Here is a 24,373-nt window from a genome sequence, read left to right as displayed (position 1 = left end):
GCACCTAGCACACATTTAAAGGCTGGACACTTGCACCCAAGTCAAGTGATGAGAGCAGCGGGGATGTGGTGGGACAAATGCTGACTGGAGCCTGTCTGGCCTGACCTTGTTCAGTGACCTGGAGCACCGACTCTGAGGGCCTGCTCTGCAGCTTTAGTGGATGTGGATGGAGGTTGGCCCTGGCCAGCACCGCAGGGGTAGCTCTCCTCCGTGACCCCAAAGGGTCATTCCAAGCACTGCTATATGGAGAAAGGGGTGTGCATGTGTGTATAGGGGACCAGGTCTTCTTGTACTTAGTTTCATATCCATTAAAAAGGTGGGTGAAGTCAAATGTGGTGTTTCTAGAACCTGCTTCTGTACAGAGGGATTAAGCAGGCACCCTGGGCCTTGGCCTCTAGCACGGGAACCTTCTGACTCGTTCTCACTCTCATGCACACACGCACCAAGGCAGAAAGTTTTGTATTTTTTTGTTTTTAAAACCTTTTATTAAAAAAAAAACCCAAATCAAAATATTTCCCATTGGAAGCTATTTTTTGTTTCTTAAAAATTTTATTACACAAATATCTCCCATTCCCATGTGTCAGAGGAAAGATGGCCTTGCTTTTTCTAAACCAAGTGGAGAACGTTTAGAAAACAAAAGTCCAACTATAGCTTCCCTCTTTCCCTGGCCCAAAATAACCCCAATGTGTCAACTGAAATAGTATGACTTGTCCCCTTAATGCTTACATTTAATTTAAAATTTTTAGCACAACATTGGAGATTGACTCTAAATCAGCAACAAAAAATATATATTTACAATATTTCTCCCCCCAAAAAACACAATCAAACCCTTTAAACATAGTGACTTTATGAGTTTTATTTATGGAGCAGTTATTTTTTTAATCACCAAGTGATTTTATATTATATATATATAAATTTTCTTCCTTTCCTTTGTGGTTTTTCGCCCCGGTGCTTGGAAAGATGGAGGCAGGGTGTCTGGTCCTGTGGTCTGAGGAGGTCAGGCTCTCCTGGCAAGGCCGTATCTAAGAGCAGATTGCAGGAAATGCGATGGAACTCCCGGGTTCCTCTGTCCCCAAACAGAGACATTTCTGTCCTCCACATGGACCATCCCTCACCTCTAAAAACCATTTCCCCCTCACAGTCCCAGAGAAAAGGAAAACCCAGCAAAGGCATAGGTCCATCTGCCACCACTCCTGGGTTCCCTTTTCTGCTGACCAATTACGTGCACGGTAAAAATGCTTGTTTTTCCAAACCAAAAACAAACAAAAATAAAAACCAAAACCCAAAACAAACCATCAGCTTGGAAATTTCTGTGGATGAAATGTCCCAAAGTCAGAGGCACTCTCCCGGCACAATCCCTGCTCTGAAGGGGTCTCTCCACCTCCCCTTTTATAAAAAGACAACACAACAAAACAATTTTTTCAGTATTTTCCACAGGAGCAACCAAAAAAAGGCAGGAAGCTTCCAATTATAGGTTATTAACAATATTAATAAAGGTTTTTGCTCAATACCCAGGGTTCTTGACAGAGAAGTTCCCCTAACTGAGGCACTCTGGAATAAGTCACTGGCATTTCCTCACAAGTTTCAGCCCCAGGACACTGGGCCTGGGGACCAACGGAAGGGGCAGAGGGTCATGAGAGCAGACTGCTGCTTTTAAGGTGCAGCCAAGAGAATCAGCAGATTGGAAGAAATAGACACCATGACACCCACCCCTACCAGGACCCAGTTTTCTCTTAGGAGGCTGGTCAATGCCAGGGTCAAAGCTGGGCTAGGTGGCAAAGAGGGGGCCCCCTCTGCCTCTATTGCTTTGGAAGTGGCAAGGGTACAGGTGGCATCTCTCCTCGGGGTGCCTAGGCTCCTAGCCCTCCCCATCGGGCTGCAGGAGAAGAGCCTGAGACAGTGCGGGATGGGGACCTGCGGGAAGGGGGCCGGGAGGGACAGGTGGGGGCTGAGGAGGTGGGCCAGGTTGTGCTATCAACTGTCCTTCCGGAGGGAGAGCAGAGTGCAAATCCGCGTTTGTCACTTACAAGCTCTTGCCACAGGCTGCTGCCATCGAGCATCTCCTCACACATTTCAATATTGACCCAAAAGAAATTCCGACCTTTCTTTTTTTTTTTTTAAAGTGCAAAAAGCTCTCTGCTGCCCTAGAGAGAGGATCTTTGGACAGGCCGTTCAATGAAAAGAAAAGGGGGCAGCTGATGGGGCTTGACACAGGGTGGTCAAGTGGGAGACACCACACTCCCCTCCCCTCCCCACACACACGAGTAATACACTCAGCCACACACACAGAGGCACATGCACACCCCCTTCCACGGCTGCAGGCAGAGGGCAGGTGACTGGCTTCTCAGCAGGGACTCCCCTTACCCCCATAAGGGGCCAGACCAGTGAGCCACTGGGGCTCCAATACACCGGAGGCCTGGTGCCAGCTGGGAGGCCACTGGGGGCCTGGCCCAGGTCCCTGCTCCCCTCGGAGGACACGCATCCCGGGAAAGCCCTATTCAGGCAGGTATCAGGTTGTGAAGAAGGGCAGTGGGAGGCTGGAAGGGGAGTGCGAATAAGGAGAGGGCTATCTCAGAATCTGCTTAGGAAGCAAAAAAGTGGGGGTGTCCCTGGGATACATACAGTTCCAGCTCCTCTGAAGCGTCTCAACCCCAGTTAAGTGCAACAGGACCTCATAGAGACTAGCGGGAAGGTCTGGGGGTGGGGGAGCCTCATCACTTGAACTACCACGGAGCAGTGGAAAGGGCCAAGCTACCGGGAGGAGAGGGGAGAACAAGGACACGGACAGAGGTCTTATACCTCAACAGCACCAGTGTGATCTGTATGGGTCTGCCATTCCTGGGGCTGCCGCCCCTCCTGCATAAGCCGGGAGAGTGTGATGGAGGAGAGACACGCACTGGGCACCACAAGGAAAACCCGGCCACCGAGACAGGGCCACTTTCTTCCCTGGGAGTTTGCTCAGAACCAGGCACTGCTGGGGACCATGGACAGGGAGGAGGGCCCCAGGGCCCAGAGCAGATGACAGTCGCACAGACAACCCAAACTTGAGAGCCTGGCCCCCTGACAGGCAGGTAGGTAGGCGAGCGGGCGGGCAGGCGAGCAGGCACCTTGACAGCACACAGCCTATGCGTTCCCCTTGGATCAATTTGCTACTCCCTTTTCCTTAGGTGGGAGAGGAGCAGGCAGGTAAGCCTGGTGTCCACCACACTCTCTGCCCTGCCTGCAGGGGAAGGGCTCAGGGACAGGAGAGCAGAGAGGGAGTGTGACGCTGGCCTCAGAGCCTGTACGGGGTCGGGGAGAGGCTCTCCTGGTTGGGGAGTCAGGGGAAGATCGGTTTCCTGTGCAGTCTGGGCTGGTGGTGTCTTAGCTGATCTTCTGTATCAGCTTCTCATCAGACAGGCAGTAGAGACTGTTGATGGACAAGTCTGAGATGAAGTGCTCACAGGCTTTTCGAGTGATCTGCTTGCATCCTCGAAGGTCAATCAAGGTGACATTGGCAATGCGCCGTAGGTAGATCAAAGTCTGGTCTGTCAATTTATTGCAACCTGCGGAGAAAGTGGCCACAAGGGCAATGCTAAGGTACACACAGCCACAGGAGCTTGCCTTTGCTGCTCAATTCCCAGCTCTTTCCCTCAAAATGCTAAACAAAAGCCCTCTTTGTCCCATAACTACCTGGCTCGGAGACCAGAAGTGCCACCAGCACTGTGGAGTCTGAAGGTTCCCTGCCACTTCACTCCCTTCACTGCAAAGCTGACCAAACTGCAGCTGGGTGGTGGCTGTGCTCTGAGGCCCAGATAATTACTCTAGGCCTCAGTCCCTCATCAGTTAAAAAAGGGATAGAAATCCATCTCCTTGTCTAGATGTGAGGAAATGAGGAAACACAGTTTAGTCAACAGACCTAAGCTTTTTTGGTTCTACTGGTCAAGCTCCAGGGAGGGCTGGGATGTGCAAGAGGCACAGGGCACTGTCTGCCAGAAAATGTCGCAGCAGCATACCTGCCATATTGAGCTCTGTGAGGGAGTAACGAGTGGAAGATCCGACAGCAGTGAGTAGATTGGAGGACTGATCTGTCAGGTGGCTGCAGTGACTGAGGTCGAGTCGAGACAGGAGGGGCATGTGGCGAATGATGAGGCGAAGTGTGGCATCTGTGATGTCAAGGCCTGCCAGCCGGAAGTCAGTCATGTTTCGGAGCTTGCTGCGATTGTCCTGACCTGCACAAGAAACAGAAGAGCCTAGATCAAAACTCTTAACTTGACTCCAGCTCTAAAACTGTAGGAAGCTTCAGCTACTCACTGGCCAGCCCTCGTTGCAGGGGCTAGCAGAACTGCCCACACCCAGGCCTACCTTCAGAGTCAGCAGTGTATGGAGGCAGTTTCTAGGAAACCAGACACATTTTCTTTCTTCCTAACTGCTAGATTATGCCTCACACAGCAAAAGGGTATGTGAGGAATGCCCCTCCCCTTCCCACACTCCTACACTTTTCTAGACCATCATGCAAACAGCTCCCAATGTTCCACCTCAACCAGGAAGCCTTCCCAGACTTCCTGAGGCTTTATACTCTCTGGATCCCCAAGGCCATTGACCCACAAAATGGACTTATTCCTTTGTTTGTGGTAGTTATCTGATTGTAAATTGTTAGCCTGTACTTATACAGAGTCCATCATGCTGTTCTTAATCTGCACAGCATCTTTTCTGAGACTGCCTTAGCTTCTGAGGATGAAGTGTGTTGAAGGACCAAACTGCACACCGAGTATGTTGAAAGACGAGCACAGAAGCCGGGCCCAGACCATACCTGGTTTATCAGCCGGTGGAGTCAGTAAGTCCCGAATTTGAGGGTCCTTGATTCCTACTGCCCACCGAAGATCAAGAGTCCTGAGAAGGGGGCAGCTGGAGGTGCTGAGGGCAGAGACAGCAGACCAAGAACAGCCGGCTAGGAGGAGGTCTTTCAGTCCTGCAACACAAGGAAGACTTGCAACAATATATACTCTATCAGCACATCCAAAGCCTTAACGAGCAGCTGATCTGACTAAGGTAAATGGATCCCCAGTCTAATGGAAGAGGGACTATGTCCTTATCTTATTTTAGTAATCCAGCTCAAATATTCCTCTGAGTACTCTCCTATATTACATCTTCTAGTTTCAGTGGTAAAATCAAGTACTTAGTTCTCAGCAGAACAATGCAAACATGACCTCCTGTCTTTCCAAGACCTCAAAATGCTAAAAGGAACAGGGCCTTACAAGGGGCTGATCAAAGCAACATCTTACTGAAATTCTCTCTTCTGTAGCTATGCTGAGGAGCTCTGCAGGGCTGTTAGCAGCACCTGGTCCCATTCTTTTCATTGTCTAGTGCAGTGATTGGTCTGCTAGTCCAGAGTGTCGCTTGGGGACTTAAGGTAGCCCTGTGTAAATCTCTTGCTAAGCAGAAAGGTGACTATGGTATGGGACTGCTGCCCTAAAAGAATTCCTTTTTTTTTCCATTTTTCTGAAGCTGTAAATGGGGAGGCAGTCAGACAGACTCCCGCATGCGCCCAACCAGGATCCACCCGGCACGACCACCAGGGGGCGATGCTCTGCCCATCCGGGGCGTTGCTCTGTTGCAACCAGAGCCATTCTAGCACCTGAGGCAGAGGCCACAGAGCCATCCCCAGCTCTGCCCATCCGGGGCGTTGCTCTGTTGCAACCAGAGCCATCCTAGCACCTGAGGCAGAGGCCACAGAGCCATCCCCAGTGCCCGGGCCATCTTTGCTCCAATGGAGCCTCGCTGCAGGAGGGGAAGGGAGAGGTAGAGAGGAAGGAGAGGGGGAGGGGTGGAGAAGCAAATGGGCGCCTCTCCTGTGTGTCCTGGCCGGGAACGGAACCCGGGACTCCCGTATGCCAGGCTGACGCTCCACCGCTGAGCCAACCGGCCAGGGCCTAAAAGAATTCTTAGAAGCATTGTCAACAAAGCAGTTTTCCCTGCCTGCTCCTGGGGCCTAGGAAGGACAGTGGCAGGGCTGCTCACCTGGCAGCCTATTGACGAGCCATGTCAGCTGCTTTTTGGAGATGTTGGTCCAACTGAGGTCGAGGCTAACCGGCTGCCTCTTAATGATGCCACTGAGAGCCTGGGGTACAATGGCCTTACACCTACTCAAGTCAATTTTTGTCCAAAGTCTCTTGTCGCAGCACCTGTGACAGAAGGAAAGAGAGCTGGCTGTCAACAGTCCGATACCCCTTGTCAGAGGAACTCCCATCGCAGGCTGCTGGAGGCTTTTGGGGAAAGCAGAGCACCTGGAGGGTCCTTCTTGGCTTCTTCTACAAGTTTACAAGGATCAGGCCTGTTGTTTTTTTGTCTCCAAGAATAGTGCTTGTCCTCTCTGGCAACCCTGTCAAGGTTAAGGGGGTGTATAACCTGACCAGTTCACCCTGGTTTATTTTGGATGGGCTGAGAACACCAGACAGTTGTTAGGGACACACAGCAAATAATATACTATAATTTCCCATTTACATTAAAATGGTATGACTCCCACCATAGTGCATATAATGGAGTATTAAAAAATGACTTATTGCTGAAAGCTAGGCTTGCCTCTACTCTCCCTTGTTAGTACTCCCAGCTTCTTGGAGATGCAGGCTGTTACTGGGCACATCCATGGTTCATCCTGCCTTAAGTTCTACAAGAATCCATGACTGTATCAAGCCAAGAGAGGGTCTTTATAACCAGGCCTGGAGAGTCCTTTCCCACCCTGGGTTTCTGCCTCAGTGCTATCTTTACGTTTTCTAGCCAGTCTGACCAGAACTGAGAGAGGCCTGCCTTTCCACTGCAACCTGCAAGTCCATAGGCCACAAATAATGCTACCACATGCGGGCTTCTGTTTAATATTCTACAGTACCAGCTCCCAAAGCCCAGCTCAGAGTCTGGCTGGCAGAAAGGGAGACAGCACATAATGAGTCTTATGTAGTTCAGCCTGGAAACTGAGGGACAGAGCCAGGCAGGCCCACTAGCCCTAAAAAGAGAAATATTAGGAGAATTTGGGTAGATCACATATTAATTCAGATTTGGGAAATAAACTCATGTTTGTGAAGAATGGGGTCTTTATACGCCTGGCCCTACCCCCAGAGGTTCTGCCAGGAGGTCTGAGATGGGCCCTGAGAACTTACATTTCTAACAAGGTCCCAGGTGATACCACTGGCCAGAGCATCAACTTTGAGAACTATTATAAATTGGGTTAGACCCACATACAAAGTTTATGTCCTAGGGTACAGAAGCTTGAGGAAAAACAATGCCCTATAGAAACCTTTGTTCATCATCTCTAGGGACCCCCCCCCCAAGTTTCTTAATGTTTAACTTGAGAAGAATCTGTCAATCTTGTTAAGGACAACTAAGTCTCAGGAAGTTTCAAACCTGGACACTGTTTGCTGGAGAAAGCAATTTTGGTCCAGGTTTGGGGAAAGAGAATTAAAACTGGAAAATTGTGAGCACCTTCAAATTCTTTGAAAAGCATGTCTACCTCTCCTGTTAGCTGGAGACACAACTGAGGCGGGGGTTTAGTGGACGTCATCCACCACCAGTACCAGGAGAGGAACTGGCGTGTCACAGGCTCTCAACAAATGAGTGAGGAGTTCCACTGACTTGGGTGGAAACTTACAACTGAAATTTGGGCACAAACTACAAATCCGCTGCCTCAATCAGTGTCCTATGTCCATGAAACGAGATGGAAAAGTATGGAGCAGAGAGGAGGCAAAGGGCCAATTTCCTTGGGACACTGCAGGCACAAACGGCCACATCTTGAGCAGGACCCCAGTCTGGGGACTAAGTTGATTCCATCTTTTAGGACCCGACAAGCCTCCAGATGCCATGACACATGCTTGGCTCCTGTGAAAAGCCTGCCACCTACTCCCGTGCCCCTAGTCCTGATCCCTGTATCCCTGCTCACCATTTATACCACGTCTTGCACACTCGCATACATTCACAAAGTTCTCTGCGGCTGAGGTAGCGGAAGACAGACATCCAGACCTCCCGCTGCATCCAGCTTTCGTCTCCATCCTGAGCCCAACTGCCCCGGCCATTCAGCCTGGCCGCACCCCCCTCCTCTGCACTGTCATCTTCCTCCTCCTCCTCCTCGTCCTCCTCCTCACCCCCCAGCCCCTCCTCATCCCCGCGCTGGGGGGTTCGGGCTGGGCAGTGCTGCACTAGCACGCGGGGGGAATGGCGAAGGTTGGCAGAGGAGGCCGTGATGGCCTGCAGCTTGGGCACAATGGATGTCCCGTGGAGCTCTTTGGTGGGCCTCTGCAGCGTGACAGTGAGGTACGATCCCCGGATCTTGGCTTTCTCAACTTCAGACAGCTCCTTTTTGCCGCTGGGATTGTTCTCCTTTTCCCGTACCATGGTGCGCTCTGTGGCCTGCAGCCGCAGCAACTGCCGCCGTTTGAAGCGCTCATCGCGGCTGGCACTGTGGTGGTCGCTGGGGCCAGCCCCAGGGGATGACCGAGTCACCATACCCCGGGGGGAAACTGGGTCATGGATGAGCTGTAGCATGGAGGTGGGCGAGTGAGGCGGGGGTGTGAGGGGCTCGTCGCAGCTCCGCAGGGGCCGCAGGACTTTGGCTTGCACGGCTTCTTCATCGCTCTCTTCCATCTTCCGCTTCTGTAAAACAGGCCCAGGAAAGCCACGTCAGTGCCTCCCTGTTGCTGTCAGGAGACTAGCGAGAAGACAGATCACTGCTTTTCTATGGAGAAAAGCACCAAGACACTTCGGGTGGAAGAGATGCGGTAAAAGAAAAGAGGCCTTAAAGGAAAGAAAACAAAGAGGCCTCCACACACCGTTTAGACCAGGATACAGAAACAGAGCAGTAAGCAGCACGGACCTTTAGCCCACCATTGTCTGAGCTCACCTCCACTGGGCTGCTCCCTCCACTCAGCACCCCACTCTGTCCCTAGAGACCACGGGCATATACAAGAGAAAGCAGAGAATGAGAACCTCTGTGAGAAACCCCACTGTTCCCAGAGGACTCGGCTCAGGATGGAAACAAGGAATTCAGGTCGGGTGAAGGCAACCTTCCACAAAGGAACACAAATTCATCCTACACCACCTGTGCTCTCCAGTCTCTTGTCCCTTCCTGGACCCCATTTTGGCTAGGCTGTGATGAAGCCTAATCAGTGTGTTCCATTAAGCATCATAGCAGTACAGGGGGTCCTCAGGTTACGACAGTCTCAACATACGATGTTTTGAGTTTACGACACTCACTCCCATAAAAACTTAAAACAAATTGAGATGTGAGTGTTTTGGCTTACACCATTAGCATCATATTTACGGACTATGTGGGCAAACTAGTTTGGTTGCGCACGACAGAATACACAGTACAGTGTCTAGTGCAGTATATTTATGTCCTTTACCTTTTTCTGTGGCTTAGTTGTGTTTTTATGTTCTAGAGCAGGGGTCTCAAACTCGCGGCCCGCCGAACAATTTTGTGCGGCCCGCAGACTAATCCACGAAGTTCAAAATATTTTGGATAAAATTAAGTAAGCCTAGGGGCCTACTTGTATTTTTCATTTCTCTAGCATCCTATCTAGATATTAGCTTAGTTAACAGCAGTTGTGATGCGAACTATAGTTTCTGGTTGTTTTGTGACACTGAGTAAACTGCATGTATGATTGTGCTTGTTGTACTGATTTTTTTGTTTGTTTTCAACTGCAGTGAGAAAAGTGTTGCATAACAGTTGCCTTTTGTAGACCTAGTGTGGCCCGCCGAACGGCTGTGATCTTGCACTGCGGCCCACATATTGAGTTGAGTTTGAGACCCCTGTTCTAGAGTATGATTTTATAACTGTGTTAGGATAGATAAGTGACAGGCTAGGACAGTGGTTGGCAAACTCATTACCCAACAGAGCCAAATATCAACAGTACGACAATTGAAATTTCTTTTGAGAGATAATTTTTTATTCATTTTAGAGAGGAGAGGGAGAGACAGAGAGAGAGAGAGAGGAGAGACAGAGAGAGAGAAGGGGGGAGGAGCTGGAAGCATCAACTCCCATATGTGCCTTGACCGGGCAAGCCCAGGGTTTTGAACCGGCAACCTCAGCATTTCCAGGTCGACGCTTTATCCACTGCGCCACCACAGGTCAGGCCGAGAGATAATTTTTTAAAATTTAAACTATATAGGTAGGTACATTCCTTATCGAGGTAGCGCCCGCACATGGTATTTTGTGGAAGAGCCACACTCCAGGGGCCAAAGACCGCATGTGGCTTGTGAGTTGCAGTTTGCCAACCACTGGGCTAGGGTGTGTTTCGACTTACACCAAAATTTGGGTTATATGTCACTGTTGCCGGAATGGAACCATGTCGTAACTTGACCCCCTGTAGTTGATTTTCCTGAAAGAGATGTTTTCTATCTCTATGCAACTATCATGCTCCCTTTCTTCCTTACATTTTTAGTTTACTACAGTTGGAAGGAAATGACCACCTTTTGGGTACTGGCTTTTACAATGTATAGAAGGTAAAACTAAAACACAGCACCTGCCAAGCCATCTGCTACAGCAGGGAAGCAAGTGCCCACTACCACCAGTGAAGACGAATGTAAAATCTGCTAGGGCAAGAACCTGCTCCTAGTATAAGAACTTGGAATAAGGAGAACCTTAATGCTAGTCACCTTTAGAAATCTTTGCCCTCAAAGATCTTTAGACTGAAAACTAACTCACTGCCTAGGGGGAAAGAAAGATGGTACAGTATACCTAGAGGAGACCACCAGGGCCTGGGTGACTGACACCAACCCAGCTGCCTCCTCCGCATGTGCCCTTAGCAGGCCTGTCTTGCTGGCCTGAGTAACCAGAGTCCTTTTGGCCCTTTGACATTACTGGTGACCACTGGGCCAGCAACCACAGCTGCTCAGAGCCAAGGTCATGAGACAGGCCTCTGGGGGAGGGGCTGCCTCTGTAGACACATTTGGGCCCATGGGCAGACTTTCTGTGAGGCACAAAGGTGAAGATGACAAAAATGTGAACCTGCCTAACCGGAAACGCCAGCACACCACTGTGTTTACCAGCTGCCTTGTCACTGCCTCCCCTTAAGTTTCCTTCCCCAGGAGCAGTGCTGCTCATCAGCTCCTTGCCTTCCTCACATGGCCCAGCAGGGCTCCCCCTTTCCCAAGGCCCCAGAGTGTACAAAGACCTCAGCCATTTGAAGACTCCAGCGGAACAAAAACCAAACAAAACAAAAACCAAACATTAATTAAACAAAAGAAAAAATACCAAAAAAATAAAATAAATAAAATAAAATTAAAATATCCCTGAAAAACCACATGAATCAAGTTGCAAAGGCAAACATATAGCCACTCCCTAGGCTTGACACTTCCTCCTTTCTTCTCACAGGGCCAATCTGGACAAAGTTCCCTTACCTGGGCCTTCTCTGAGCTGTCCTCCTGGTAGCACTTTGGACACTCCCAGCAATTTGGCAATTCCTCGTTAAGCAGCCCCTCTCCATCCATCTATAGGTAAACAGGGATATTAAAAATCTGACTCATAGAAACAAAACAAAAAACAAAACACACACACACACACACACAAAACCCTGTTTCTTAGGCCTCTTTTGTTTTTGCTTTTTTTTGTATTTTGGAAATACAAAAAGTTGGAAACGGGGAGGCAGTCAGACTCCCACATGTGCCCGACCGGGATCCACCTGGCATGCCCACCAGGGGGCGATGCTCTGCCGATCTGGGGCACCGCTCTGCTGCAACCAGAGCCATTCTAGCGCCTGAGGCAGAGGCCATGGAGCCATCCTCAGCGCCGGGCAACTTTGCTCCAATGGAGCCTTGGCTGCAGGAGGGGAAGAGAGAGACAGAGAGGAAGGAGAGGGGGAGGGGTAAAGAAGCAGATGGGCGCTTCTTCTGTGTGCCCTGGCCGGGAATCGAACCTGGGACTCCTGCACGCCAGGCCGACGCTCTACCACTGAGCCAACTGGCCAGGGCCTAGGCCTCCTTTGTTATTGTTAAACAATAACCACCATATGGTTGGGAAGAACCAGGAAGAGTTATCCATTCCTAAATACACTGGTTCATACAAGAGAAAAAATAAGAGCCATTGAGTCCCACTTTAGCCACTGGAAAACTGGCTACCTTCACTCTTGGTTACTTAATCAAAGTTAGGCTCCATGAGGAAATTCCTAAGAGTCTGGGGTCTCTTCTCCTGACACATGTACTCCTGAAGGTCTCATGTCACTTTGCAAAAGAAACGGAAAATCCAGGAATGGTACCAGACCTGATCCTGATAGTGGGGTATAGTCATGACGCTTGGGTTCAGACTAGTGACCTCATCACTGTGACTCAGGGTTCTCAATGTGAAGTGAGGATAAGTAACAAGTACCTACCTTACAGGGCTGTAAAGAAGATGAATAAATTACATATTATGTAAAGTACTTAGGAAAATGCCTGGCATACAGTAAATGCTTTGTATCAACAATTATCATTATCATGGAGATAATACTTTATTTTATCAATTCTAGGATGTATATTTTTCACATCTGAATCTTTCTGCAATTGGGATCTTATCATAATTAACAGTGTCTTATAATCATTGTCATCCAGGTGGTAGTCCTGACATAATCGACACCTTTGGGAAGACCAGACGTACCAACATCAAACCCTTTAGATTTAATGAAATATGAAGAAATGAGGTAGATCCAACTTCACAGGGTTCTCTTAAAGATTAAACAAGAGAATGCAGCATGTAAACCAGCAGCTCTCTGACTCAGCTGCAAATCAGAATGACTTGGGGAGCTTTTGAACACCTCAGCCCAGGGTTCAGGCTAAAAGAGTTGATTCAATCTCTGAAGCTGATGTTTGAACTTACTACTTTTTCAAAGCTTCTCAGGTATGCACTGAGCCTGATGCAGATTGAGCACTCTTTTAATGTTAGCTAATATTATTACTCTCACTATCTTTTAGGAACTAATATTCAGAGATATAATGAAGAAAAATCACTTCTTGGCCTTTTGCTAAGATCAAGTGCAGAGATACAACAGGAGAAATGCCTACAGACACGAAGCATTCCAAACAGACCTGGCAGTTCATGATGGCCTGGAGACTCCAAACACATTTTCCAGAAGCCAGAATATAAACTCCATTAGGGCAGAAAACCAGACCTGGACTTTTCTGTGTAATAGTCTTCAAGGTCTAGCCCAGTGCCTGACACACAATACAGACATTTGGGTCAAGGGCAGACGTTAGATCACTACATGGCCCACAGCTGCTGGCCCACAAACAATATGGGTAGTGGCAGCCTCTCGTGACATATGTCCCAGTCTCCTCTGCTCCATTCAGGGTCTTTAGACACTATTAGCTGAGACTTCAGGCCTCTCAGTCTGCTCACCTGGAGGCAGCCAGGATGGACAATCTCGTTGCAGATACAGCACTCCATCAGCTTCTTCTCAAAGTCCTGGGTCTCCTCATTCTGATCCACCTCTCCACAGAGGGAGCACGTGACGGAGTGAGGCAGTCTGGGCTATGAGAGGGCAGAGACAGAAACCAAGGAAGAAGCGGGCTTAGATCCTGATCGTTTCCGCTTCCCTTTAGCGGAGATGGGTGAGCTGGCTCCTGTATTCTCTAATAAACACCCAGGGAGCGCGGAGACCAGGCAGAGAAGTGGCTGAGGAAGAAGACAGAAAGAATCAGCTAGCTAGAGACCAACAGAGATCACCTAATTTTTAGTCAGCCTGTCCTTGGTCTCGAGGTCCTTTCTTTCTAATCTACTTAAGGAGGGAGGGGACAGATGGCAGTGATTTGCCCTTCAAATGCTAGTTTCTCATTTGAAAATTGGGTAAGGCTGAAAGATTATATTAGCTGATTTTTAGTACTAGATTAGATACATTTCTTTAGAACCCAGGGAGAAAAGGGACAAAACAAAGTCAAAAAGAGCGAGTAACTTTTTCTTTCCAATTCTAAAGTCCTATGACTCCAAACTGGGTATTTGCATCCCTCTGGCACCACCACCCTCCCCCAACTTCTTTACCCAGCAGATCACTCACTGCCAAGCACTGCCGGAGGACACAGGACTGCTTCATGCGACCAGGCCCCCCAAACTTCTTCATGTCCCTGCAGTAGTGGCAAACACCACATTCTCCTTGCACACAGGCTTTGCACTTCCGACATCGCACTCGTCTCCGCCGGGCTCCGGACACTATGGGTGAGGCAGCCGCTGGCCTCACAGGTGTTAACCGTGGGGCTGGTTTCATAGTGTGAGGCTTTGTGATGGGGATGGTAGGAACCCGCACCTTTGGCCGGGCAGGGAATTTAAGCTGGAACAAGAAAGCAGTGAGGTCAAATATATCAGGTAGCTTTAAAGACTGGAGAAGGTAGAAGATTACATGGCTTGGCAAACTACTGCCCATGGGCAAATCTGCCCGCTGTCGGTTTTTTGTAAAGAAGTTTTACTGGAATACAACCACGCTCATTTGTTTAGGTATTGTGTATGGCTGCTTTCACGTGCATTGGCGGAACTGAGAAGCTGTGACAGACTGGATGGTCTGCAAACCTAAAATACTATCTTTATTACATTTATTATCTACATATTACCGTTACAGAAAAAGATCACCAATCTTTTGTATAATAGCCTTCGGGCTATTACTTCAGCCAGGTCCCCCACTCTGCTGAGCTATCTAGGCACCCCAGTCACTCCGGGGACCCTCCAACATCCCCGTCCTCAATACTACTCAATATACTCCTAAAGAAGACAATAAACTACCTGAGAGTGAGACGGCTCTTGTTCATTTCTGTACTACTCCGAATCTAAGCACAGAACCTGGTACACAGCAGATGCTCCAACCATCCAGAAATGGCTAAACTGTTTCGAGGCAACCCCATGCAGCCAAGCAGAAGCCCAACGGGACCCCTGCGCTAGGAACATAGCCTTCAGCTATAGCACGCCTTTACACTCTGCCCGACATTCCTGAAATATGATGGCTCTGTGATTTCAGCTGGGGACACCAGATAAGGGCCTATTTTATCTGCCAGACTCAATCAAGCTCAGGATCAGAATGCTATCACTTATAACTTTGACAAAGAATATGAGAAAAAAAATTACACAGGGCCTAAACGAAGAGTCATAAAAATTCATAAGTGACAATTTATTAGCTAATAGGTAATGACCTTTCTCTCTTTTTAATTTGATTCTGGAAAGTCCAACTTAAGGGAAAACTTGAGAATGTGGTCTCAATCCAATATAGAAACACTTTGACCTTTTAAATATATATTTAATTATTTTAACTAGTTTCAAATCATTCTGTGAAAATAACTGAGTCACTGGGCCAGAAGGATAGGAACTGATGAACCAACCATTCTGATGTACAAATGCATACCTTGGCATCCAAACCCGGAGACAAGTCTAATTTGTTAAGAGAATCACCTCCAAAGACAGTGAGTTACCCTGACCTAAGAGTCAGAGGAAATAATTTTGTCTGTTTATATTAATGCACCAAAAGCTGTCTGCTTCTGCCTGACCAGGCGGTGGCGCAGTGGATAGAGTGTCAAACTGGGATGTGGAGGACCCAGGTTTGAGACCCTGAGGTTGCCAGCTTAAGCATGGCTCATCTGTCTGAGCAAGGCTCACCAGCTTGGACCCAAGGTCGCTGGCTCAAGCCACATATGAGAAAACAATCAATGAACAACTAAGGTGTTGCAACAAAAAACTAATGATTGATGCTTCTCATCTCTCTCCGTTCCTGTCTGTCCCTATCTATCCCTCTCTCTGACTCTGTCTCTGTAAAAAAAAAAAAAAAAAAAAAAAAAAAAAAAAAAAAAAAAAAAAATGCTGTCTACTTCTAGGCGTGCTCTCTCTTCTTGGAAGGATAATGGTCAGACAGCGAATGCGTCAGAACCTGAAGGTCAAAAAGAATAGTTTCTTACCTTATCCCTTTTTGGCCACTGTACGATAGGGACTCCCGTGAGGGCCAACTTGGGATCGCTGTTGGCAAGCTCCTCCAGCAAAACCTAAGGGTAGAAGAGGAGGAAAGAGAAGGAAAAAGCAGGCCACAGTGAACAAAGAGCCAACCACTCCCATCCGCATCCAGACTTAGTCTCAGTCCCGCAAGTACCAAGAGAAGGACAGGGAAGTGGCTGCATTTTTACTTCATATATAGGCAAGTACTGAAGCAAAAGAGGAATCTTAAACACTTTCACTGAAGCAGCTAGAGCTACCATGGTGACAAGTGTTACTTGTCACACAGTTCTATGTGACAGTAAAACTTTACTTTGCCCTCTATGCCAGTTAATGAATACTACTATCAGGTAGTAAGTACTGCCTTCATTTTGCAGATATCAGCAAAATTGCAAAAAAAGAAAAAGAAAAAAAAAAAGACTGCCTAATTGGCTAATACTGAATTAATAATATGTTTGGTTCAAAACAGGGCTCTGTTCTTCTAAGCCAATTACTGAAATCTCAATCTCAAAACTCCCTTACACACACACACACACACACTTATGTGCCTTTATTCCTATAAACAGGGCAGGAACAATCTTAGGGGCAATAGTTCTCTCATGGCTTTAGCCAATCTACTTTATATGACTTAAGGAACAATAGTACAGTAAGAAACTGCCACGTAAGTGAATCACACTGGTTGAGTTTTATTTTGAAACAAACTTTAAGTTTTAGGCATAAATTTCTGAATCCCAAAACTAGGTAAATAAAATCCCTTTTTCTCTGACCTCATGAGTCTTGAAGCAATGACATCAGCAAAAGAGCACATATCCAGAAGACAAGTGACACAATTCCTTAGATGAGTATTGTATACTGTTTCAGAGAACACTAAACTTTGATCCTGGACAGGTAGATCAGCATGCTTGAGCCATCTTTAATAGTCATTCTCATAATCCTATGAGCTCTGTGCCTAGAGACCAGGACTTTCTGAAGCACGAGGCATTTCCCTACCAAGCACTTTCCTCCTGAATCTAAGGATCAAGTTCCAAATCCCAGACTTGTGACTCAGAAAGACCCTTTAATTCATTACCATGAAGGTTCTCTATGAAGATCCCCCTTTGCCAAACCTCCAGATGTCTCTCACCTTCCCCCAAACTCATTTCACTTCCAGCCGTTTTATTTACTCTGAGTTGCTATGGCACCCTATTCTGGAGCCTCCTGTTAGCACCACACTGCGTGGGGGGAAAGAGGCAGGGTGCGGTGCCTCTTGGGACAAGGCTCTGGTATGGGTTCTAATCTCCCCAGGGTGAAAAATTCAGGTCCATTCACAATGTGTGTGCTAGAGAGTGCACAGCTCCCCTCCCCCACTTCACACTGCCGAGGAGCAGAACGCTGCCCATTTCCTCTCCCTGAGCACAGAGCTGTCCACAAACAGGGACTTTCCACTTACAGCAAAACAGACTGAACAGAGAGATCGCGATTGTTGAAGAGTAGAAAAGGAACCTAACTCTTCACCCAAAGCAGTCTAGTGCTACCAGCAAGATTTTTTGTGGGAAGTAGGGTAGGTGGAGAAACTGTCTGCATGGGGCAGGGGCGCCCGCGCGGGGGGGGGGGGGGGGGGGGGCAGCTGTTCACACATACAGACTCAGTTATTGGGGTCTGTGTCGGTGTGGAGGGAAACAGAGATTGGCCTCCAAGCTTTATTTTGCTGGGGCCACACCACCAAACACGCCTTGCTTTAAAAAAAACGGGCAGACTCCAGCTGAGGCCCTTCAAAAAACCATATAAAGAAGCCACCAACCTCACCAGAGGTTTGGGACAGGGAGCGGGGGCGGAATGCGGAAAGGCTAACGCCTATCTAGAATCCTGGCTTTCGGTAGAACACTCAAACACAAGCCCACACCCCACACAGTACAGGAAGGAGGCAAGAACAGCGGGAGGCTGGGCAGAGAAGGGGAAAGGGCGACCCAATTCAAAAGCACATCCAACCAGGCGAGGGAACAAGTGCAATGACGGCTCCACCAAAACGAAGTAACCTAAGCATTGTCCTGGACTCTCCCCGCAGGCAGTCCCTTCTGCCTGTTCGCCAGACAAAGTCCCCACAGTCACACGCCCGAACCAGGAAGGGACTGCCGCCGCCCGCCCGCCTGCCTGACCTTGTGTTTCTCGTCCCTGTGGAGCTGCTGAGCTTTCGGTTGAAGTTTCCCCAGCGTCTTTGTTTTGTTTTCTGTATTGGAAGTTGTGGTGAAGGAGTTAGGTTTTCTGTCTCTAGAAAAATCCAATTTACTTGAAAATTGTGGAATCTCCCAAAGTACATAAGGCAGGGCAGTCCAGGCCACCCAGAGGGAGAGCGTGCAGCGCTCGGAGCTCCTTCTCGAGACCTTCAGCTCAGCCGTGGCTTCCTCTGCCTGTGAACAATGCTGCTGCGTCACCCACATGCAGCTCCCAGAAATGCTTTGCAACGGAAGATGGCAGGAGGGGGAGCCGGGCTCGCCGGCAGAGGGCCCAGGCGGCCTGCTGCAGAGTCGGGAGGGTGTGCTCTGCAAGCCTCTCTCCTTGGCCATTGGAGGAGAGCCTGCCCGAGGAGCTAGGGCCCGCCCCGCCTGCCCACTCCCTCCCACCGCCACTGCAATAGGAGAACCTGGGGTGGCCCGAGGGCGCTGCTGGCCGACTTAGGCAGGCGCCAGCCAAAGGGAGGGAAGGCTTTAACCCGTTCAGCATCTGGTCCTGCGTTAGTCCTAGTATTGGTCCACACCCTGCCCTCAGGGTCACCTCTTGTTAGTTGGCCAGCACTCACCAGACTGCACACACAGGACTCTTCCTGCACACAGTGAGTGGCCCAAGGTTCGGGCTCTGCGGAAGAGCTAGGCGGAAGCTGAGCCCCTCTGCTTTCCCGTCCACAGATTTTTTTCCCCACACACGGCCGCTTCAACTGCCCCCACTGTCACTTTCCCAGCCCAGAATCCACAACCCGCATACAGGTTTTCAGAAAAAACTTCAGAAATGACACATTCCAACCAATACTGAGATACTCAAAACAATGTTTCTGTTTAACATCAACAACTTCTAAAACAGATGCCTGCCTCCAGTTGGGACTGGGAGCCACCATGTCAGAGCCATACCAGGGCAGTTCTTCTAGTAGTTCCCACTGTGGCTGAGTCAAATTAGCTGAGGGGTGACCTCAGGCCAAGGCACTCTCCTGCCCTGGGACCCGGCTCGGGGAGCCAGCAAAAGTACATCTGCAAGTCTCCTGGGACCCAAACTGCCTGTCCTGGTTCTGCCCCTCAGATACTTCCATCCTCAGGACACCGGCACTCCTCACATTTCTTGGTCGAAGAGTTTGTCCTGCTGGCCTCATCCTTGATTCCCTACATGAAGCAGCCTCGCCTCCTGCCAGATCACTAGATGCCACCTCGGACAGCCACTGGAGTGAAGCGTGGCACCCCTGCACCGATTCACACACAGGGTCAAGCCCTGAACAAGTACTCTCTCAGGCCACAGTGGATCATACTTTGAGTCCAGATTCATGCAATTTTTAGACTTGAGTTTTTGGAAATTATAGATGCTGCTCTGAAATAAACATTTCAGGCCATGAAGAACCTAGCTCTCACCACTGGGAACATTCTTATTTCCAGGACTGCCGCTGCAGTGAGTGTCTGGTGCAGTCACCAGCCTGACAGTCTTTCTGGGGCCAAGGCTTTGCTGCCAGGAGTCGCAGATTTCATTTTTACAATAGTTTACCAAGGAAAAGAGGGACTTTGTGCTCTTAGGAGGAGCTCTTCCTGGAAATATTTATATGGTCATTCTATCCTAAACCTCTCCTTGGAACTTATTCTTAAGACTCAAAGACTCAATCAGCCTATTATGTGTGAAAAACTTTCCTTAACTGTGTGAGAGGTTCCTGGAAATGCCCATTTTGGTCTTAGTGCTATCTAACCTAGAGGAGTGATAAAGGAGGAACACTTAGGAGAAACATGTTACACTGAAACAAAATGCATATTAAAGTTGTAGCGCGGACAAATTCTACAGGCCACCCGGAAAGAATAAAAACGGATAGGGCACTAGGAAACTCCAAGTTTCCAAATCACAAATTAAACAAGGCCTATTTTCCCCCTCTCCTATTAATTCAGAATAAAAGATATGCAATAAAAATGAGAATTAGTAAGAACATGGCATTATATAATATAAAGAAAACATTTTTAAAGAAATCTATTTTAACCTAATCTATCTACATGGTTTGTAGCTGAGTTAAATTATTATTATTTTATTTTTTTAAATTTAATTTTATTTTTTTACAGAAACAGAGAGTCAGAGAGAGGGATAGAAAGGGACAGACAGACAGGAACGGAGAGAGATGAGAAGCATCAATCATCAGTTTTTCGTTGTGGCACTTTAGTTGTTCATTAATTGCTTTCTCATATGTGCCTTGACCATGGAGCTACTGCAGACCGAATAACCCCTTGCTCGAGCCAGCGACCTTGGGTCCAAGCTAGTGAGCTTTGCTCAAACCAGATGAGCCCACACTCAAGCTGGCAACCTCAGGGTCTCGAACCTGGGTCCTCCACATCCCAGTCCGACGTTCTATCCCCTGCGCCACCACCTGGTCAGGCTTATTACTATTTAAAAAAGATTTTATTATTGATTTCTAGAGAGTGAGGGGGGGAAGACAGGGGAGGAGAACAGGGAAGCATCAACTCGTAGCAGTTGCTTCTCATATGTGCTTTGACTGGGCAAGCCCAGGGTTTTGGACTAATGACCTCAGCATTCCAGGTCACTGCTTTATCCAATGCGCCACCACAGGTCAGGGTTTGGATTTTTTTTTTTTACAGAGACAGAGAGAGAGTCAGAGGGAGGGATAGATAGGGACAGACAGAAAGGAATGGAGAGAGATGAGAAGCATCAATCATTAGTTTTTCGTTACGACACCTTAGTTGTTCATTGATTGCTTTCTCACATGTGCCTTGACCATGGACCTTCAGCAGACCGAGTAACCCCTTGTTCGAGCCAGCGACCTTGGGTCCAAGCTGGTGAGCTTTGCTCAAACCAGATGAGCCTGCACTCAAGCTGGAGACCTCGGGGTCTTGAACCTGGGTCCCTCCGCATCCTAGTCTAACGCTCTATCCACTGCGCCACCACCTGGTCAGGCCAGGTCAGGCTTTTTAAAAAATATATTTTACTTATTGATTTTATAGAGAGAGGAGAGACAGGGACAGGGAGAAGAAGTCAACTCATAGTCGCTGCACTTTAGTTGTTCATTGACTGACTGATTTTTGTATGTTCCTTGACCAAACAAGCCCAGGATTTCAAACTGGCGACCTCAGCATTCCAGGTTGACACTCTATCCACTGAACCATCACAGGCCAAGTGAGTTAAATTATTTAGAATTTTCTACTCAGTAAAAAGGTATGAATTATTATAAATATATTGTCAGTAAAAACTGAAAATGAAGTTTTATTACACAGGTTGCTTTTTTCCCCTTCATAATCTGGCTTAATGGATTAAGATCTAATTATACTGGGTCCTCGACCAGCTATTCTCTTTATTAGTGTCAGATAAAGAAAATTTCTTATCAGTGCTTCTGTATTTATTTGTAACCCTAATTCTGGTTTCAATCCCATCATACTCCATCATACTCCTGGGATGGAGTCTAGGGTAAATGTTTAGATTATAATTACACAATAACCTTAGATCAGAGCAGCAGTAACCTACTGCACCACAACAAGTTTTCAAATTTATAAAATTAAGAGCTTTAACCACTTATGTAATGTTGTAGTAATCCATTTGTACCATCTAACTGGAAAGCTGACTAACTGGTGAACTAAAAAGATGGGCACCTCCTTTCCCTAGGACAGAATCTACTCCTCAAGCCTGTGTGCTCAGTGCCCTCTGCCATGCAGAGCACTTGTAAACCTAGAATGCACTTAACTTTCTCAGTCTACTTACATGCCTGTTCCACTACTGAACTATAAGCTCCTTGAGGGTTTGGTCCTGGCATATTTGCATATTCACACTAAGCCTGGTTCCTGGCACAGAGTAGGCAGGTATCATTCAAAGTAGCAAAATAAATGAACTTCATACATTTGTAACATCTCATTATTTTTCTGTAATAATGATACTATTTGTTAAGTACCTTACTAACATCATTCATTTTCACAACAGCCCCACTGAGGTAGATGTTATTTGCAGAGGAAAAACAGGCTTGCCCCAAAGTCACATGGTTGCCAAGCTTATCAAAATGTTTTAGAGCAAACAAGAAAAGAGAAAAATATTAAACACTGCATTTTTTCATTAAGTGAGTAGCCAAATATATTGATATATTAAAAGTTTCTTTTCTTCTTTTTTACATATGTACATATATTAAGAGTTCCTTTATTACCAAAATAAACACAAAACAAAATAATAAAGTCTGATTAAAAACTCAGTCTTTAGCTAACTCTCACCACCCTGCCGTGACCCACTGTCAGCAGCTGATGTGCCCTCCCCTGCCACCCCCCCTCAATGCCACACAAACAAAGAGACTCTTTCTTACATTAATGGAACTGTACTGTACATACCACTCCAGGTCCTGCCTCTTTATCCAACATCTATCAAGGACACAACTTCTTAATTTTAGAAATGCGAGAAAATCTCACTGCAGGAGAGAACTCCATTCTATCTTCAGTCTACTTTTAGTATTATAAGGCTACCCACACCTCTCCTAACCAGGACTTTATACATATTGATTACATGCCCTTGAACTTGACCAATAAGTCAACACTTTTAATGCTCCATTTTTTATCTAAGCCTCTTCCAACTCCGTATTTTATGATTTTCTCTTCAACACTGTAGAACTTAACATTTTGGAGTCTTCAAAGCCCTTTTACCACATAACTAAATCTGACATTTCTTCCAGAGAATATGTTTATGAACAGTGCATTTTACCCCTTTTCCTCTCACTGCTGTGAGAGCCACACAGGCTACAAGAAACAATTCCTTTCCCTGCAGGAAGGGTAACGAAGCTCGCTCTGGTCTTCCACTGCAGTGTAGCTTTCTGTGCTACAAACACTGAGTTTTCTAGCACTGCAGTCTCCAGTTGTGCAGTGATTCGGCACCTACCCAATCCAATGCTTTTTTTCTTCCAACTGATGCTCAGATTTCCAAAGGATTCAAGCTCTAAACTCACAATTATCTGAAGCTCAGATTAAACATAACTAGTCAAATGTAGGAATAATTAATCCATTTGACCTTAAGTGAAAATACATGCAGAGCCGGGATCTATTTCTGTTTGTTGTCTCCTGGCATCAGCTGCATTTTGACAATGGTATTCAGTAAATAAGAAAAGGTGTGGAGAGGCCCTGCAGGGAGAATTTAAACACTGTCAACCAATGCAGTCATCCTTCTGGCCACTCATTCCTCCTGCTCTGGTCTTCATGCCACTCTATCTTAGCCAGCAATGGCAGCCATGTTTTTCATGATTCCTGAGAAACAAGGACATTCTCTCCAGACACTATCATAATGCTAAGAGTCCTCTTTAGATGTCTCTTCTGAAATCATTTCCTTCTGGTGGCCTCCTTTTAACCTGCTTAATATATATATTTTTAAGTGATAGGAAGATAAAGAGACAGACTACCACATGTGCCCAAACCAGGATCCACCCAGCAACCCGTCTGGGGCCGATGCTTGAATCAATCAAGCTATCATCAGCGCCTGAGGCCGATGCTCGGACCAACTGAGCTATCTTCAATGCCCCTTGAACCAGCTGAACCACTGGCTGCTAGAGGGAAAGAGAGTCAGAAGGGGGAGAGGAAGGAGAAGAGAAGCAGATGGTCATTTCTCATGTGTGCCTGACTGGCAATCAAACCTGGGATATCCACATGCCAGGACAGTGCTCTATTCACTGAGCCAAATGGCCAGGGCCCAATCTCTTTAATATTTAGCCCAAATCTTCTACATTTCCCCCTACTACATTGCCTTCTTAAATATTCTTCTTTACCCTAGTTAAGGGAGTCTGAGTATTTCCTTCATGACTCTTGACCTTGTATAAATAATTAGTGAATTACAATATGGCTTCCTACGACTGGATATAATAGAGTCGAATTCACCTATAGCCATCCCTTAGAAATGAAAAGATATTTTTCTCTTTCATAAATTAGAAATACAGATACCCAGGCCAAAAAAATGTTAGTGAAATATAAACTTAGAAAGCTTTCTTCTTACAGTTCTTAAAGGCAATTATACAAGTTAATCCCCAAAGTCATAATTTTATTTTTCCCACATGTATTCATGATAGCTTGCTACATATAAAAAAAAAAAGACACTTCTATAGAAAAAAAAGAAAAATTGTACACTCAAAGTCTCCAGAAAATATAATTATAAGTGTCCTATTACAATGGAAAAAATAAATAAAACTTGTATTCTTTGCTTACTCAAGGATGGAAGTGAATTTGGGATCTAGTTTGTGAGTCTGGAAGAGTGGCTAAGTTTGTTTTGCTGTACATTAATCATTATAGAAACAGGACC

General features: G+C 47.1%; 1 protein-coding gene across 6 annotated transcripts in view; it reads right to left on the bottom strand.

The window, feature by feature from the left end:
* Positions 1–836: 836 nt before the first annotated feature.
* Positions 837–24,373, bottom strand: part of KDM2A (lysine demethylase 2A) — a 113,467-nt gene continuing 89,930 nt past the window's right edge. For all 6 annotated transcript variants that reach the window (XM_066252175.1, XM_066252176.1, XM_066252174.1 and 3 more), the window contains 9 exons: positions 15,865–15,948; positions 13,989–14,258; positions 13,334–13,465; positions 11,365–11,454; positions 7,910–8,619; positions 6,001–6,164; positions 4,793–4,951; positions 3,996–4,211; positions 837–3,545 (listed from right to left, as the gene is read on the bottom strand). In XM_066252175.1, the coding sequence (XP_066108272.1) occupies positions 3,364–3,545; positions 3,996–4,211; positions 4,793–4,951; positions 6,001–6,164; positions 7,910–8,619; positions 11,365–11,454; positions 13,334–13,465; positions 13,989–14,258; positions 15,865–15,948 (2,007 nt within the window). In that variant the 3' untranslated portion in view covers positions 837–3,363. The remainder of the gene's footprint in view (positions 3,546–3,995; positions 4,212–4,792; positions 4,952–6,000; positions 6,165–7,909; positions 8,620–11,364; positions 11,455–13,333; positions 13,466–13,988; positions 14,259–15,864; positions 15,949–24,373) is intronic.

This window comes from Saccopteryx bilineata, chromosome 1 (genome assembly GCF_036850765.1).
Source record: "Saccopteryx bilineata isolate mSacBil1 chromosome 1, mSacBil1_pri_phased_curated, whole genome shotgun sequence".
Lineage (NCBI taxonomy): Eukaryota > Metazoa > Chordata > Mammalia > Chiroptera > Emballonuridae > Saccopteryx > Saccopteryx bilineata.
The sequence above is the reverse complement of the archived record's forward strand: the minus strand, read 5'-3'. Positions and strand labels throughout refer to the sequence as shown.